Here is a 19110-nt window from a genome sequence, read left to right as displayed (position 1 = left end):
ACGGTGGCTTCCCACAATGCTTAGATGGAAAATGGCGTACCACTCCGATTCACATGATTACCGACCTCCGCGCTTCTTCGTGCACCGTTGTTCGGTAGCACCATGAGTTTCAGAGTGAATTTTACGACGGTATGAAATGCGGGACATTTTGAAAATTCTGGGATCTCTCGCGGGACGCGGGACACGAGCCCTTAATGCGGGACAGTCCCGCGAGTCGCGGGACGGGTGGTCACCCTAGTGGGAACGCATCTCCACCGATTAAGTCAACGGTCCATGTTAGAAAGAGAATGTGTGGTATGGAACGTGGTTATATACGCATCTGAGCATTTGACCGCAGCGCCCTCTCGTCTATAAACGTTGAGTCAATGCATGCAAAGTTTAACGCGATTATATACGCATTTGACCGCAGCGCCCTCTCCTATATACACGTTGAGCGGCTACATGCAACGTTTCATCCATCACAGAAACCCCAGCTCTTGAGTTCCTAACACATCTCAGAGCCCCCTACTCGTCCCGCAGTCGTGGCCGAGTGGTTAAGGCGATGGACTAGACATCCCCGCACAGGTTCGAATCCTGTCGACTGCGCAAGCATTTTTTCTTTTTATGTGAGCACGGACGCCGGCCGGCCGGCCGGACAGACGGACGGACGGACAAGACTAGACCCTAACGAGCTTCGCCCCTAATATTTATATAAGCTATTGATACCACTAATGTTGGCAGGTGTTTCCACTTCGAAGACGCAAATACATTTTTAGGATGCTCCAGACATTCCACGTCTAGCGTCAAGATCTTTTGGGTTTCTAAGCTGCTTACAGCAATATTATGGATTAGCATTCCATATATACTACGAAACACTACGCATATGGTACTTTACAAATCTTCTGATCTTCGCGAAAGCGTCTACGTCGAAATATCGCACCTAGTTTTGACGTTATAGAAAAGACAATCCAGTCCGGTACATCATCTTTGTTCGTCCTTGTCTCGCTCTAGAATCCGGAGCTCCGAATTGAACACGATATTCAGCACGATATATAATGAGTGTTGCAATCATAGCGAGACCAGCTCAACCCTGAGCCCACCACAAACATGGCTATGACTGTAGGTTTTACCAACTAAAATGCTCGCCCCGTAAAAAGATATGAATAAAACAAACTGCATAATTATCGAGCTGCGGGTGCCGAGTGGAGCGTCGGATGAGCGCTTTATGGTAATGGCGATAATTTTCGAGAAAAGCTGATGAGGTCGCCGAAAACGTTCTCCTTTCCACTTTCCTCTCTCCCCCTGCCCCCTCTTTTACCTCTATCACTCCGTTCAGCGCTAAGCTGACAGTGCTGTGGAAGCGACGTGCTTACTGGACCAGTCACAAGTCTATCTTTCGCCACGTGACAACGGTCCCGCCCCTACCTTCGGGCACAGAGCATGGTCAGGTGATGAAAAGGGAGGCAGATAATTGTTTTGGCGAGCGCCTAGCTCCACCGTTCCTGCTTTCCCCCTAAAAATGAAAACCAGAAGTTGCAAACAACTACACGAACCAAAATTGAGTGACGCGAACTGCAGTATTTCCTATATATTTTTGTTCTTTCTTTTCGTCGCTGCGCTGTGTGTGTGTGTGTGGGCTTCGCTTCTCTCGCTGCGCAGGCCGAATGCTAATGTACACGTCAGACCGAAGACCATTGGCCGCTGGGCGTGGCGTACACAGGAGCAGAGCGGAGGCCTTCGGATTTCGTCAACGTATCTGGCGTTTGCGTAGACAAAAGTTTGACACAAACCGAAGTTTATCCCGGACCCAAGGTTGACGCTTGCAAAGAAGTGTTTCTACGGCCAATGGCTCGTCGAGTTTTATATTACGGTGGCGATTGCAGCGGCTATCTTTTACGTAGACTAACAGCAAAGAAAAAAGACAAAAAAAAAAACAAAACAAAAAAACGTCGTTTTTGTTGTTTCTTTGCTCGGTATATATACTTCTAATCAAGCCCATTAGCGAGCCGCTAATGGGCGTAGACGCGCTTGTGCGAGCGCCACTAGCCACGGTAATGTTATGAGTTGTCGAGTCAACTTTTAACAATTAGCGATAATTTATGCATTGAGGCCGAGGACGCGTTGTAACTATAGTGCAAACAGTAGGAATACAGGAAGCTTGTCTAGTCAGTTTACTTAAGTTTTCAGTCAACATAATCTGGTGGTGTGTGTCTGTAGGCGTTGCAAGGAGAGAATAAGGGGGAAGAGTAGGTAAACAAATTCGTATCGTTCGATGATTAGTTAACATAGACTCGTGGAGGGTTTAACATTGGACGTCAGTTTTGTCAGTTTACTCAACAGTTTAGTTACATAGGTTGGTGGTGGGTAGAAAGCGACTGTTTTTGTATTGTTTGTGTTGCCATTCTAACCAAAAAAGTATGTTCTATACATTTTCTGGCCAGAATAAAAGCTGGTTATTAACGTACTTCCGCTTAGTTGCCTCCATCTACTGCCGCCATCTATCGGTTAGCACTACAATGCTTGTCATTTGCATATGTTCCCTATCCTTTTTAGAATCATTTTTCCATCTAGAGCTTTCAAAACGTTTGACAACGTTAAGAGTGATCATTTTCCTCGGATAGCACGTACAGTCAATCTAGCAAATACTGCTAAACCTAGTGGAATTTGCGGTTCCAGGGCTAACTTATAGATGGCGCCAGCATGCAAAACGAAAGCTCGCGGAAAAACAGAGTACGTTCGCAGACGATCAGCCCGTTCGTCACCACCACGCAGCTCGTATGTCAAGGCCCGTTCACACTCTTGCGACCGAGTACGACTGAGAGAGACGAGATCTCTTAAAACTTCTTAAATGTTTTCAGAATGAGGGAACACACTGGCATTGTGGCGCCATCTATGCGGTGACTCTGGAACTGCATTTCACAAAAGCGAAGGTTTTGCGGGATTTCCGAGGTCAAATGTGCGTAATACCCATGGAAAGACTCGTTTATAGCATTGACAAAAGCTTTTCAAGCCAAGAAAGAAAGGATAATGCGCGAGAAATAAAAAAAAGTATGCCGGACCGCCGAGTTTACACTGCTTCCCAATAGATGGCGCCTGTGTTTTTTCTGGTTTAGGAAGTTTTAAGGAACTCAGGTTTAAGAGGTCGCAAGAGTGTGAACGGGCCTTCAAACGCAGCCTTAAACCACGCGACCCGATCGAGTAGTTAGTTGGACAATCTCTCTAATACAGGCTCTCCAATCTTCTCCCGTCGTAAGGATGCACAATGCACTCGGTTGCGTGTAAACGTAAATGTGTGAGCCAGCCTTAACACGCACCTGCCTTCAAAGCATGCCAGTGCGTGTGCTGTTTTCCAGGGCACTGATAGAACCAATCACTGCAATCTAAGAAGGTTGCTTGGGGAACGAATATGACCAAAAACAAATTGCTTGACCTCGAATCTAAGTTTGCAATGTCACACTGGGCATGACATTTCACACGCTTGCGTGAGGCTCAGTGTCACATCATATAGTTTATTTTTGTCTAAGTATTATTGTTTTTTAGCATCGCTAATTTCCAAACTCTCTTCGTAGATTGAAGTATATCTTTACGCGTGTGCATCTTTTATCTACTTCGTTCACCCCTACGCCGACAGGACGGTAGAAGCTACATACTCGTTGGGCCAGTCGCCCGTCAATTATTGGCCAAGTGCTCACGCCCATATCCACGAGCGATCACGTTAACCCCACAGGTAGAGAGAATGGGGTTCAGGTGATCAAAGGGGGTCGGTTGATTGCTCCCGCGAGCGCGCAGCTTCCATCCTGTCCGCTTAAAAGCCGGGGTCACACTGCGCATCCATCGTACATAAGAGAGTCCGCTAACACGAGCCACCGCAATATCCGTGGTTCGAATGCCGCGTGCTGAGTTTCTCCTTGAACTCATTGCCATGCGGCATTCGAAGCACGTATCTCGCGGTGACTCCCCTTCGAATTTGTCTGCAGACTGTCTTTTGTGTGATGTATAAATAGCATGGTGAACGTAGTATATAATGTAAGGACCCCATAAACGAGCTCAAAACTTTAACGTCACTCCGTGAAGGTGGTTTCTTGCGTTTAACGAGCGCAAAATGGGGACGCACGTATTTGTTATGAGCTCTCGGCTCATAGCAAACGCTTGTTTAACAACGATTAGCAGAAGAAATCGTTTACCACCCGAGAAGTTATCAATAAAACTTAACTTCTTCACAAATACTTTATTTTCTGTTCTGACCGGTTAGTGCTTATCGTGCATAAATATATTCCTCGGAATTCTTTTGAGCGTATTGATGTTGACGTCTATTTTGTGTTTTATTTTCAGAGGAGAGATTCGTATTCGCCAAGAAGTTAAAATATGCAGTCGTGGAACTACAGAAGGTGAGTGGGATCACGAAACATACTGAATAACATTTAGTTTTTTTGACGTCGATTTTTTTATTTAGTATATAACATACAATCCTTACGTTTCTCCAGTTTTATCGAGGTTTCATTGTGCCTGTATTTAAGAAAGAGCCTAAATAATATTACGGGCCGCACACTTAATGCTGAGAAAGCGTGTCAAATACTGCCGCCCAAAAAAAGAACTGCTTGTATATAAATCCATTTTAGTCAGGTCCGGGCGTCGATTAAAAATTTCAACCCGATTAATCGGCACCCTTTAGTCGGTTAATTAATCAAAAAATTTGGTTGCATTAATGTTTAGGCATAATGTAAAAAAAAGTCAAATTACACGATAGGTTTTCACTATTTTTTGCTACGTCGTCAAAAGAGCAATGTACAGCTTTATTTGAAGCTTGACGCAGTACCTCCCACAAAAAGGAAACACGGACAAGCATCTAAAAAAAAATTTCAATGTTATTTAAACTTCAGACTCACTGCACGATTGGTCGACAGTCATAGGGTCTGCTACTGTGTTCTATCGGGGAGTACAACAGTGCTGCTTCCTAAAATAAATAAATGCGCGCCAAGGAGTAAAGGGGGCTTGCAACGGGATAAAGGTTCCCCTAAAAAGTAAAGGAGGCATTTTCACTTTCTTCTTGGAACTTTGTGACTCAGAGCCCAACCGATTATCAGCTGAAATAATTAATAGCGCTTGTTTTTTGTTTTTGTTTTTTTGTTTTTTTGCATTTGTTTTTTTTTTCTGATCTTAAACACTGAACAAGAACTACTTTCATAAATGATGGAAACGGTTCGCGCCAGTTATATTTTGTATTTCGACTAAAAAAGAAGCTTTTACCGGCCCTGACCAGGAGTAAATCCAGGACCAAAAACGTCGCATATCGCGCGCTTTCGGTACCGCGGGTCGCCCTCGTCGGTGGAGGAGGTTTCCGCGTCGTCCGGTTAAAATATGACGCACTGATATTTAGTTACACTCTTTGTGCGCTTAAATAGGATTGCAGAGCCCCTTTAAGGAGATAAACAGCACGCGCTTTTGTCAATAGTCCGAGAGTTCAAACGAAACTTTCCTCAGGACTACTGATCCTGTGTATTCACAAAATGTATTCGTAATGCAATATAGTTTTCGTTTTTAATAGTGACCTTGACTTTTGGAGTTTTTGAAATAAATTCGAATCGAATAAAAATTTACCGGTAAGCGCTTGTATGATCTTTTTTTTATATATATATATTTATCCGAAAACACGGAACCCTAATTATAATGTATATATTTTGGCCTCATTTCTGTTACGACCTCTGCCTGAAATTGGCAGTATTTCCACACAAAAAAAAATTATATAACTTCCGCGCCTTATGAGAAGCTTAGTCACAAACTCAATGGTCGAACCAACGCCACCCAGAATAGTCAAGGCAGGCGAACATCCCCTTCTACATTCATGGAACGTCATCTTGGTTTGATAACGCCAACTCAGCAGTGACACGAGCCGGATGCCGAAGCTGACGCGTCGGCATCGGGCTGGCGTCCAATCAACGCGTTCTTCGACGCCTTGATTGGACACGAAGCCCAGCCGAACGCTGGCGGAACGTTCGTGTCCAATCAGTGTCTTTCCCTCGGTCTCACTATTATGACGTCAAAATTCTGCTGCACAGGCTTTGATAATCGTCTATGGTGTTGACTGAAAAAAGAAACAAAAATCCCTGGAGAAGGGGAACAAAAGGGACGAATGTCTTTTTGAACTATTCAACAAATCGTGGTAGCTCGTGCTCAAGCATAACTTTAGAACAGTTGCTTTGATCCCTCTCACGTCGTTCGGGTGAAAGAACTGTTTCTGATTATGTTATCCGATTCGCCCTCTGCTCCTCAGGTGGGCGAGAAGCTGGGCAAAATGGTGATCGAGAAGCAGATGGCGGTCGAGATGGAAGACTTCGACAAGGCGCGCCAAAAGAAGCAGCACATCGAGGAGTACCGACTCAACGCCTACGAGCACCTCCGACTGCCAGAGCTCATGGAGATGGAGGGCGTAAGGATCTTCTATGCTTGTTAGGGAGTTTTACTAAATCTTGCTTCCATAAAACAGTGCTGCAAAGGATTACAATTAACAACACTGAGACGAGAAAGACAACCCGACATTCAGAAATAGGCGCAAACTAAAAACGGCTTCTGTTTTATTTCCACAGAAAATTGGAAAAAAACAAAAACGAGAAAAGAGAGGAACGAGGAGAAAGGGGAAACAGAAGTGAAAAATATTGTTCGACTCCCATAACGATACGTGATACTCCGCCATCGCCATTGCGCATGCATCTTATCGTTATCGGCTATCGTTATCGGAGGTATCGGCACGATCTATCTATGAAAACTCTCTATTGCCTTAGAGCTTTCCGGGAGGCGCATTGAAATTTCCTCACGAAGTGAAACCATGGAGAAAATCCGGGGCCCCTGATTGACCTTTATTCAAGCACGTCAAAAGCATGCGCCCTTCGACAACACGCGCGGCTTCAGAATCTTTTCTTTCTCCATACGTTCCCCTGATTTACACGGTACAAAGGGGAGAGGGGGAGGAGGTAGAGAGAGGCTAGAGGGGGGGGGGGGGGGATAGGCGGCTGAGTGGGTTAACGCGTCTCAGCTCAGAGCGTAGAGCGAAAGCTTGCGCTTCAGAAACCTTATAGGTTCGATCCCCACCCTCTGCTCGTTTCGGTCTAGGTGAGTTTCGTACAGGCACGGCGTTCGTGTAATCACTGCTGCATGATACACGGTAAAAACCCCAGGTTAGTGGTTGTACTGCACTGGCTAAATTTCTCATATGCAGCTAAGAGACAGGTCAACTGTTGAAACGTACTATCACCAAGGCTGTATAAACATACAAGCAACACATTTTTTTTTTTTTTTTTTTTGCGTTTCACGCTTACACTGATGCCGTCTCGGAGATGATGCCGCCTTGGAGATTTGCTTGCTTACGACCCTATCGGAACCAGTCCCGTATCTTTGCGCGTGCATCTACGCGCAATTACGACGCTTTCAGGGAGCATCTGGAGTTGTTTTTGCTGCCAAAACTCTTGTTTACCGCCAGTATCGCCAGCCATCATGTCCCTGCTGTCTTCGGTTGGTCGTCCCATGGCACGTCGCGTCAACAATTCTCGGTTTAAGGCAGGTTAAAATTCTTGCAACCGAGTAGGACCGGCTGAGACGAGACGGGTTTTCAAGCCTGTTGCGACGGGTTAGGACCTGCTCCGCAGCAGCGCATCCGGTCCTAAGCCGTCGCAAGAGCGGTCTTGCCTCAGCCGGGACTACTCGGTTGCAAGCGTGTGAACGGGCTTTAAGTGCCGTTCACATACTTGCAACCGAGTAGGACCGAGGTAGACGTGACTGGTTTTAGGGCGCAGCTCTTAGGCGCCCGTTTCTGGCTTCAGCGGCGTCGCCGTTGCCGTCGCCGTCAGCGTAGCCGCGCGGTGCATTATGGGTAAGTTTTTCCGAAGGGACCCGAGGTCCTCCCGAAGGAACCCGAGGTCGTCCCGAAGGAACCCGAGGTCCTTCGGGAGGACCTCGGGTCCCTTCGGGAGGACCTCGGGACTCGGGAGGACCTCAGGTTTCTTCGGTAGGACCTCGGGAGGACCTCGGGTTCCTTCGGGAGGACCTCGGGTTCCTTCGGGAGGACCTCGGGTTCCTTCGGAAGTTGCATGCAATAGGTTGCATGCAACTGTCATGCAACGAGTTGTGTACGACCTGTTGCATGCAATCCAGGCTGCATGCAACCTGGTGACGTCATCGGCATCCGCATCGTCATCGTCATCATTCCTGATTACGTCATCAGTGACATCACTGATGACGTCATTGGCATCCGCATCGTCACCATCACTGATGACGTCATCAGTGACGTCACTGATAACGTCATCGGATCGTCATCGTCAAGGTCACGTGACCCCCGAGATCACGTGACCCCCCAAGGTCACATGACCCCCCCCCTCAATATCCTTCCCTTCTCCTCCTCAAGAGCTGCGCTCTAATTCGGCGTTACAGTAAACGGCTTTCATTTCTTTAAAGGCCCGTTCACACTCTTGCGACCTCTTAAAACTGGGTTCCTTAAAACCTCTTACAACGAGGGGACACACTGGCGCCTTCTGTTGGGTAGCAGTGTAAACTTGGCGGTCCGGCATATTTTCTATTTCTCTCGTGCATTATCCTTTCTTTCTTGGCTCGAAAAACTTTTGTCAACGTTATAAACGAGCCTTTCTTATAGGTATTACGCACATTTGAACTCGGAAATCTCGCAAAACCTTCGCTCTTGTGAAATACAGTTCCAGGGTCACCGCATAGATGGCGCCATTGTGCCAGTGTGTTTTCTCGTCCTAAGAAATTTTAAGAGGTTTTAACAAGTCTCGTCTCTCTCGGTCGTATTCGGTTGCAGGAGAGTCAACGGGCCTTAAGCCTCTTGCGACGGCGTGGGACATGCTACGCAGCAAAGCATCTGGTCCTATACGCCATCGCAGGAGGTTTAAACCGGTCTTGTCTCTCTCGGTCCTGCTTGGTTGCAAATGTGTGAACGGCGCTTTACTGACATGGGCAATCTTATCTCGAGAACGGAGCCGCGCAAGGTCATGGCCGTCCACTGCTTGCAAAGGAAAGGGATGTTCAAATAGGCCAATCAGAAAACTGGATTTGCCCTATGGTTTTAGTTTCCGTGGGGAAGTCCCCATACGCTTCCGGGAGCGGAAGGATCTGCTCGCCACTTCCTGTCGCGAGCGCCATCTGTATTTCCAAGAAGTACCTCTCAGTGATGAGAACGGGTAGCGCTCTTTTTCGACGCGAGCGCAATCTGTATTTCCACAAAGTACATATATCAGTGATGAGAACGGGTAGTGCTCTTTTTCGACGTGACCACCATCTGTATTTTCAAGCTGTATTTCTCAGTGATGAAAACGAGTGGCACTCGTTGGAGGGCCTATACATTACAGAGAGTTTCCAACTGCTTGATCAGGGTCACGTGGTTTCTGAGCCTCGTTTGCAACACGAGCTGCGAGGAGATGGCAAAAGCGAGAATCGTCTGCAGGCGTTTTCGTCTTTCCGCCTGCTTTCCTCCATGCCACGCGACAACGCACTGCGTGCGCACTCGCGATCCATCTGCGCACGAGGCGGATCCACCACTAAATTTCAAACGCTCCCCATGGTTTGATATGGATCCTGTCTCTAGTCTAGGCTCTCTAGCACTAAAATTTGGGTTTCGGCCAGTTGGTCCATATTAATAAAAAAAAAGAAGATTTAAAAAGCGCGATCAAAACAAGGACAAAGAAGACACGAAGACGACAGGACAGCACTCTTTTTCGACGCAAGTGCGATCTGTATTTTCAAATAGACCCCATCCGCGATGAAAACGGTTAGCACTCTTTATCGACGCGAGAACCATCTGTATCTTCAAGTAGTCGAATAAAACGAGTAGAATTTCTTTTTTTTTTTTTCAACAAGAGTGTCATTTGCATCTCCAAGATGTGCCTATATATGATCAAAACGAGTAACACTTCCTAAAACATACCTACAGGCTCACATATGCTTTTAATTTATTGCAGTACAATCCGGAGCGTGACTCGGCACTTCCAGGTGAGTCACTACGCTTTCTTTAATTTTATTTGAATAAGCAACAAAAGTGTGCATTCTTTATACTTTTTTATAAACATCACAAGTTTATAACGTTTATTGTCACTGGAATAATTTTCCTGCAATTCGTTTAATAGAACGGCTTTCGAACACCTTTTGCTATTATTTATTGTCGCTGACACCCTAAGAAACGCAGGGCGTGGACTATGAAGCGTCTTACTCTATGATTTATTCTTCGGCCGCGATTTTATTAGCTTTCGAACGCTTGAAGGTCAACGACAACACCAGCAGAAGAGTGGTTTTAATTTGTGTGCAATGGTAGTAGATTGCTAAACTGCGTAACGAAGCAGCAATGCTTGACATGTGCCTACCCGACTCCGCGCAGGTCCTGTGCCGTCTCCCGAGAAGCCCAACAAGCAAGGCCTGCACGTCACCATGGACACCGGGCCCCCTCAGCAGGAGCCCCAGCGAAATCCCCAGGCCGAGCCCATCAGCTCGCAGCAGCTTCAGCCTCAGCTGTCTCTGCCACGTCATCAAGCCCCGAAACCGCAGAAGAACCCGTACCTGGCTCTCGAGAACAGAGTGGTCGTCGGCTCTAGAAGGTGAGCCGGGAACCAGTCGGACACCGGCTGTTTTCGAAGACGCGCGATCCATGGCGTCTGCTACATGGGGAAGGAATCGCGGGGCGCACGAATGGATCCTTTTCGAAAGTGCGCGTCGTCTAGTAGCTGTTGCGCCAAGTATCCGAGCCTTGTATTGTTTCGGCACGCACTTTAAACATATCTTGGACACCGTGTTTAATTCGGCGTGAACTTGGTTTAACTTGTATCGGAAACGAGTGCTGCGTCGGTGTTCGGTGACTACTCGGATCCGATCAAGCGCTTTGTGCCCAAAAGAATGGCGACCTCGATGTTGCTGGATGAAGTTTCGAAAAGGGCCTATTGGTGGTTCGTGTCCAGGATCAATCCAGCTGTAGTGCGCGAGCGTTTGACGGTTTGTTTAATATTAGTAGTAAATAGTGGCCATCATGAGAAACTTTGTCTAGCTCAAGAAGTACAAGAAATGAGATGGGGGCGAGTGCGCGCAGAGAGGACGGTTTTTCGTGAAGCGACCTGAACATCACCAACAGCAAAAGTCTTCGGACTAGAGGAGCTGCTTAAGACGCAACGGTGTATATTGAGAAGCTATTGTTTGTTTAGTCTCTACTTGAATCACTATATGCTGTTAGCTCGAATTTGTTAGACTGCAAACGGGATAAGCTCACTTTTTTCACGCTATCTTTTAACCTGAAGGATCAATTCAGGCGGAATCGCTTCTCAACAGATGCATCCTTGTGCATTGATGCTACATGAAGAGGATTCACCTTGCGAGCATTGCGATTCTTGCACCACTGAAAGGCAGTGGATGCAGACGTGGAAGAACTCGATGAATGCTTAGGGACTGGTTTTGAGTTTTAGGTTAGTGATTTGTAACACCGTTTATTTATATACACGGAATATAAGAAAACGAGAATGAGAGATTTGAACCGGGAGAAGTGGTAATAAACTCTTAAAAAGGCCCGTGCGTCTACTTTCCCGCACAACACTTGGAGAGCCAGTCACCGCAACTTAAGGAGGCAGCTCAGCGAATGACGATGCCGAAACATATGTTTAGACTAAAAGAACGCAATCTGAGTTGTGACATTAAGCAATGCAAAACGTCACGCTTGCACTGCTTAATGTCACAACTCAGATTGCGTTTTGTTTTTGTCTAAACACACATTTCGACATCGTCATTTGCTGAGCTGCCTCCTTAAGTTGCGGTGGTTGACTTTCCAAGTGTTGTGCGAAAAAGTCGACACAGATAGGAACATTTTCGACAGAACAGCAGCTGTACTCGCAAATTAGCTTTATTACTATTATTAAAGTTCAGTGGCGAGTACGTATGTTGTCCTCTCGCAAGTGTTCCTTTAGTGTTCCTCGTTCTCTTTTTTTTTCACTCGGTATGGTAAGAAGGAGGAAGTAATCAGAGTACACCGCACTCATCTACCTAGAAGAGTTTCCGCTACACGAAGCCTCCAACGCCATATGCGCATCCGAAATCGACGAATAAATATATAGCGAAAAGTCGGGTATTATAATCAGTGACAACTTAAGAAACGAGGGGCCTGGCTTGCGTTCTTATCGGGCGATTGTGCAAACTCATGGACCGCGGAGCGGCGATGACATGTTTGGGACGCACCATGCACTGCATTTCTTCAAGCTGTCGGTGGCTTATAAAGCTGGAGTAATGTTTCGCGTTCTGTTCTGTGCTTCTTTTTAGCTCTGCAATATAGATGCTGGAAACGGCTTACCCATGCTCAGTGATCACTAAAAGGTCACGTGAGCACTGATAGCAGCAATGTATCAAGACGGTTATCGATACTCGAAATCTTGATGGAAATTGACTTGGCCGGTATTGGCGAGGAGATCGAACTATAGGCGGCGCTGTTTCATTATCGTCATCACCACCACAAACACTCGCTGTGTGGCAAACAACTCCCACGCTAGCACTGGCCTTGCGTACGCCATATGCTTTCTGCGCTCGCTGCATATTTGTAGCGATGTGGTGCGCACTGGCTGCGTATCACAGTGCTCGAAGCATGTTTTTTTGAACCGGGTATAAGCAGCACGCAGGACCGCAGCACGTGCGCAACGATGCGGACACTGTCCGCCGTCGGCTCTGGTGCAACGCTGCAATCGATGACATGATCGCAGTTGAGCACGTCCTCTCCTTCAACGAAACACCGCTTGTTTTCGCTGATGTTGTCCATGATTGTCGCGAGAGGCAGGGCAACTGAAAGGTGAAGTGCGTGTTTTGTGCATCATTCAGAAAACCATGGACGCCGCCCCGGCCAAGCACATTCCAGCGCGCACGGCTGACACGACGCGGCTGCCCCGGCACGGCCGCGCGTCCACAGATGCGCTTGTTTGGCCTTCCAGGAGGACTTAGATGACATTGAATGCAAGAGAAGTCTAGATTGCTTCAATCTAAATGCGTTCAGGGGAAAAATAGTATTAGATAGCTTTCACAAGCTTTGCATCGTCGTCTTCCATAGCAGCGAATGCATTAATGACAGCGGTCGAAGGGTTTGTTTGCCACACAGCATTAGTTCCCGAGGTGTACGAGGGAGCGCCACTCCTCGATCTCCTCCCGAATAGGTCAACATTTTCCTTCTGTCTTTTTAGAGCGCAGCTCTTAGGGGCCCGTTTCCGGCTTGAGCGGCGTCGGCGTCGCCGTCGGCGTAACCGCGCGGTGCATCATGGGAAATGTCCCATAATGCACCGCGCGAGCCCCCCACCGGGGTCACGTGACTTCGTGGGGGGCACGTGACACCCCCGAGGTCACGTGACCCCCCGAAATCACGTGACTCCCCTGAGGTCACATGACCCCCTCCTCGAGGTCACGTGACTCCCCTGAGGTCACGTGACCCCCTCCTCGAGGTCACGTGACCCCCTCCTCGAGGTCACGTGACCCCCGATGACGTCATCCACACTGATGACGTCACCGGCATCACATCGTCATCGTCATCATCACTGATGACGTCATCATCAGTGATGATGACGATGACGATGCGGATGCCGGTGACATCATCAGTGATGATGACGATGACGATGTGGATGCCGGTGACGTCATCAGTGATGATGACGATGACGATGTGGATACCGGTGACGTCATCAGTGATGATGACGATGACGATGTGGATGCCGGTGACGTCATCAGTGATGATGACGATGGCGATGTGGATGTCGGTGACTTTACCGACATCCGCATCGTCATCGTCATCACTGATAACGTCATCAGTGCCGTCACTGATGTCGTCACCGGCATCCGCATTGTCATCGTCATCATCACTGATGACGCCGTCAGCGACGTCACTGATGACGTCACCGACATTCGCATCGTCATCGTCATCATCACTGGTGAAGTCATCAGTGACGTCACTAATGACGTCATCGGTACCCGCATCGTCATCGTCACTGATGACATCATCAGTGACGTCAGTGATGACATCATCGGCATTGGGGGTCACGTGACCCCCAAGGTCACGTGACCCCCAAGGTCACGTGACCCCCCCTGGTTAGTCTAACCCCCCCCCAGCGCCCTTTCCTACTCCTCCTCAAGAGCTGCGCTCTAATTCGGCGTTACAGGGAGTTGTAAGCGGCTTTCACTTTTTTTTTTCTCTTTTTTATGCATAATATGAGCTTAGCGAAGTGCGTTACAAAACTAAAAAATTGCAAAAAAAAAACAAAAAAAAACGTGGGGACTTTTTAGTTTTGCATTTAAAGGTCCATTCACACGCTTAAGCTAAGTGTGACCGAGTGCGAGGGTTGTTATGACAACCCTCGGACTCGATCGAATTCTCGTAACCTGAGTCCGACCGCGTGAATCGCCCTTAAAGGCCCGTACGCACATTCGCGTTTGAACGCGTTTGAGTGCGGAGCGGCGTTCTTGCTGCCAGAAGCGTTTGCTTGCGCTACGATACGCTCTGTCGCGCAACGCCTCGCAACGGAATAGGAACCGGCTTAACTTTGAACGCGGCAGTAGCGGCAGCGCGTTCCGTCAGACCAGTCAGAAGCCGAGAAAGGAAAGGAGGGTCACATAAAAGAGTCAAAGTACAGGCTAGCTGGTGGAAGTCAACCATTTCGTCGTTTACCCTGAGACTGGGTTTTTTTTTTTGAAGAGCAGAAGTAACAGAAAAAACAGACAGGTCTCAAACTCAGCTACACGTTTATTTCAACAAATTCCTCTTATATAGTTCGTTCTCGTCGTCAACAACCAATCACATACGACTTGTCCTTTGCACCGTGACTTTACAGGTTCCACTATATCACAAAAGAAGCGGACTTCTGCTCTTCAAAAAAAAACCCCAGTCTCAGGGTAAACGACAAAATGGTTGAGGGTCACATGTTCGCTCGTGCCACTCGATGAGGCGTATCACGTTCTCCGTTTGCAGAACTTGCTTTTTCGTTTTGGGGAGCGGTGGGGACTGCTTTTTCGGAGGCTGCGACGGTTCAAGCTTGGCAGGATGTCGGGGAAGCTAGCGGTGTATTGTCCCAAGATCGAACACTTCGACGCTGTCTCCGAGCGCCGCCATGTTGCCGAGGATTTCGCTTACTATTGGTGAGCCGCTAGCGACGACAGCGCGTTCTTATTGGCACTTGACTACGGTTGACCGCGTGTCGACGCAACTGGGTGTACAGTCGCCGGCCATATGAGCTCCCCCGGCCGAACGCCGACAGGAGCAGCAAAAATCCCGCACGCGGCGCGTAAAACGTTGCCGCGTTTTGGGAACCGGGCTATTGGGACCAAACCATTCCGTTATCAAAGGGGTGGACGCATAGCGTTTATCGGGATTGCAGCCTTTAGAAGTCTGAATCACAAAAGGGTGGCCGATTAGAATTGCCACCTTCGGGTGTTGGCCCCAAGTGTTCGGAGAGGATGTTATAACTGCTGATAAACTGGAGCTTGCTTTAGGCGCAGACAAAGCAGCAGTGTTCGATCGATGCTGACAAATGTAAGAACCCTATGCTTGATATGATATTAGGCATGACAACAATGATCCTTCGGGAAGCGAGAGGTGGCCAGCCAGGAAGCCATCTGCAAAGTCATCGTCTAGAGGATTACGCTTGGCGAAGTAACACGCTACTGAGCGCAGAACAGTACAGTCTCCTCGATGAAACACGTTCCTGAAAACCCGAATCTTTATTCTGCTTCGACAAAAATATTTTGTATTTGTTGTCTATAGCATATCCTTATAGATTAAATAAATTATTTCAAAATCGCTTGTCATTGTCTAGTCTAGGTTTAATATAAGCTTGTAAGAAAGGGCTTGTGCATAGGATTACTCTTCGAATAGGAAATATTTAAAATGACTAACCGGTTTTGCAAATAAAAAAAGTAACATTTAACACGTCAAAGGTATTGTGCAGTGAAGAATTTCGATAAGCCGTCTGCGTTTACCTACAACTGCAAGCGGGATTGTAATCGGCCGTGCTTCAGATTCACGTTCCGAAACGCGGAATGCTATTAAACTTCCTGCGTCCACCCCTTTGATAGTGGAATGGTTTAGTCCCAATAGCCCGGCTCCCAAAAGGAGGCAACGCTCGACGCCCCGCTTGCAGGATTTTCGCTGCTCTGGTCGGCGTTCGGCAGGGGGAGCTCATATGGCCGACGACTGTACAAGCTTGGCGCAATGGCTCTTTGCAACGCAACGCGTCCGTTTGCTGCTACAGAACGCACCGCGGTGAAACGCAAATGAGCGTAGGGGCCTTAGAGTTGAACGCAATATATCGCATTTCGGGGGAAAAATTCCCACTAATTGTGGCGGGAAAATTTTCCGCTCAATTTTTCCCGCCAAATTTAGCGGGTCGAAAGGACCATATGGCACAGCCACGTGTGACATCACATGTGGGCGCGCTTTGCATAATGGGATTTTTTGGTCCCACCGACGCCGACGCCGGATGTTTTGTGACACGCCGCCCCTAAACGCTATCACGTTAGATAATCGCTTTACATAAATTGCAACGAGAGTATTGACTATATATTGTGGGCATGTATCAACACGCTCCTGCTCTATATAGGCACTCAATGATCAGTCTGTAAAAAAACACGGGTCCGAAAGCGTTTTTCGTTTAAGACCGACGGCGAGCAAGTCGACGAAAACGCGGCTTTTTGCGCCTGAAAGTGGAGACGCGGTAAGGTCAAAACGAGTGGTCACGTGCGCGCCGAAGCTCCGCCTCCGCAGAGGCTATTGAAAGAACTATAGTGTTGAAGAAACTCCGGTAGGGTCCCTGACAGCTCCAGAAACGCAGACCCTATCCACTACACACTCAATCAGAGGTCTGCCTAATGGCGCGGCGCACAGGAAGTCTGTTTAGGCCTTTGGAGCGCAAATGTAAGGTTTCTAATCTACCTGTTTTGTTTCCCTAGCAGTCTCCGTTGGACAGTCACTCATAGTCCCATTCACTTTGCGACATATAAAGGCCCAGTATTTTTTTCCCTTTCGTACAGGGGTGTCACTGTATACCCTCTATGCAAGCAGCAACAGGTGACGTGACAGCAAATACGGCAATATAATACACTTGCATAATTCACCCTGTAATAGGATATACACCTGCAACGTCTGCTTGCCACGTTTACGCAGCTTGGTTCCTTCTAAATTTCAGAATAGGAATATAATAAAGAGGAATAATTTTTAATTGACGTTGCCTCGGTATTTCGGTTCATACTATAAACGATGGACGGTTTGAACGGGCCTTCGTTGAAAGTTCAATATATTTCAAGAATGTTTCAAGGTTGACAGAAACTTTTATTTCTACTGGAAATAGGAAATCTGGTGATATTAAATTATGTCAGTTTCCTTAAAGTATTCCACGTGCACCCCCCGGCACCGCTTCCATATTTTTGGCAGATGCTCGATTCTGCTTGCGTATACTGAAAGAACTGTGCGGCGTAACTGGAGCCGGACGGACGTGACTGTGCGGTTCGTGTGTCATCGGCTGTCACCATTCTCAAAACTGTTGACACCATTCGTATTCTGATGTCCGTGACATCGTTTGTTCTTTATACTAATCTTGCAATCCTCTCAAAAGTTTCTGTTGGTTTAAATTTCTCCTTCAACGGAAATTTAATTATGCCCCGCTTCTCTACAGCCACCGACACATTGCTCGTCGCCATACTAGCTGGGACTGCTGCGCGTATGTAAAATACGTCATTCTGGGCGCTCGATATGTAAGAATAATTAAGCGTTAACATCCTTCGCAAGTTTCATCATGCTCCACTTGTTAATTCATTTCTTATGAGCAAACGTTCCCGGTCTGGCTTGAACGCGACCCTTGTGTTATCTGACAAGGTTGCGTTATGTGTAGTTTCTGAAGGCCTTATTTCCTTCTTAATATATTCCTTTGAGCGCGCGTACAAAGATTATGAAATTGTTACTGCTGACCTAGAAATACGGCCCCTGAAGGTGTTCAGGAGTAGCAACGTTTCGTGATGACGCGGCTTTCATTCCGAAGTTCTCCAGAGGCTTTCTCGTCGAGTTTTTGTTGACAGCTTTTATTACCTGCTTACTTATTTGTATTTTTTGCAACCAAGTTGCTTGCAAGCTGACGATGCAAAACCTATTGTTATTGCAGAGTCGAAAACGAAGACGACGGCAAGGAGCTGGTTTTGGGTCGAATGTCTCTGAAGGACCGTCAAGAAGCTGCCCTTCCGATTGAAGTCTTTGGACTACGGCTGGTAATTATTTGAATATAGGCTCTATTAAAAAGACAAATGATGTATAAGTTGAAGAAGATATTATATCTCGCCTATTAATAATTTTCAATTAAGAATGCAGGTGAGCTGGTTTGATGTTGACATTTAATTCTCGAAAATGGGGAAAAAACGTGCCTGCTGTGTAGATCCTTCTATCCCTACTCTCCAAAGTTAAAATTTCTGAGCTAACCTGATGTACTCTGACTTAATTAGCTGAAACATTTGAACGGTGTCTACTCCGTACAACCACTGTTAAATAAAAACTAATATCTTAGACGCTGCGGGTGCCCGGTGACAACTTCCTCAGCGCTGTGGGTTTGAGAGCGGCTGCTATGTGCCGCAGGCAGTGCTTAGTGGCAGCCTCTAGAATGCCTATAGCTAATGAGGGCAAAGTCCCGAATGGTACCATTACCCGATATTTACGTTGTATTTTCGTCTCGAAAAACGTTAACCTTTCTTTTTTTACATTTAATGTTGAAACAAGGGAATCCTCCTTGCACAACACAGCTCCTGTTTTTTTTTTTTATTTCTTCGAGTGAACGATGTTTTTATTCGTAATACTGCTTATGAAATAAACATCCCATAATTTTAATTGTCCTTGTGATCTATCAGAAACACCCAATTTTCTTCATGATGCCACGATGTAAATCTTGATAAAGGTGACGCTGAAATTTTGTTTGACAGTTAATATAGTCAGAATAAATCAGCTGTGCTAGACATTGTCGCCAACGCAAGGAAGTTAGTGCAAGTAGGATTGAGAGTTTATGATTCCTAAAGTGTACTTGTTTGTTAGAGCACAGTTTCTCACAATGAGTACGGAGTTCGGACACCGCGGATATAATTTTCGGTTTAATTAATGAG

General features: G+C 47.0%; 1 protein-coding gene across 1 annotated transcript in view; it reads left to right on the top strand.

Moving 5' to 3' along the window:
- Positions 1–19110, top strand: part of LOC121046804 (centrosomal protein of 104 kDa) — a 129780-nt gene that overhangs the window by 81769 nt on the left and 28901 nt on the right. Inside the window, exons 8-12 of the mRNA XM_042290273.1 lie at positions 4312–4367; positions 6251–6406; positions 9945–9975; positions 10358–10574; positions 18129–18231. Coding sequence (XP_042146207.1) covers positions 4312–4367; positions 6251–6406; positions 9945–9975; positions 10358–10574; positions 18129–18231 — 563 coding nt within the window. The remainder of the gene's footprint in view (positions 1–4311; positions 4368–6250; positions 6407–9944; positions 9976–10357; positions 10575–18128; positions 18232–19110) is intronic.

The sequence above is a fragment of the Ixodes scapularis genome, unplaced genomic scaffold (genome assembly GCF_016920785.2).
Source record: "Ixodes scapularis isolate PalLabHiFi unplaced genomic scaffold, ASM1692078v2 PGA_scaffold1__304_contigs__length_218370807, whole genome shotgun sequence".
NCBI lineage: Eukaryota > Metazoa > Arthropoda > Arachnida > Ixodida > Ixodidae > Ixodes > Ixodes scapularis.
The sequence above is the reverse complement of the archived record's forward strand: the minus strand, read 5'-3'. Positions and strand labels throughout refer to the sequence as shown.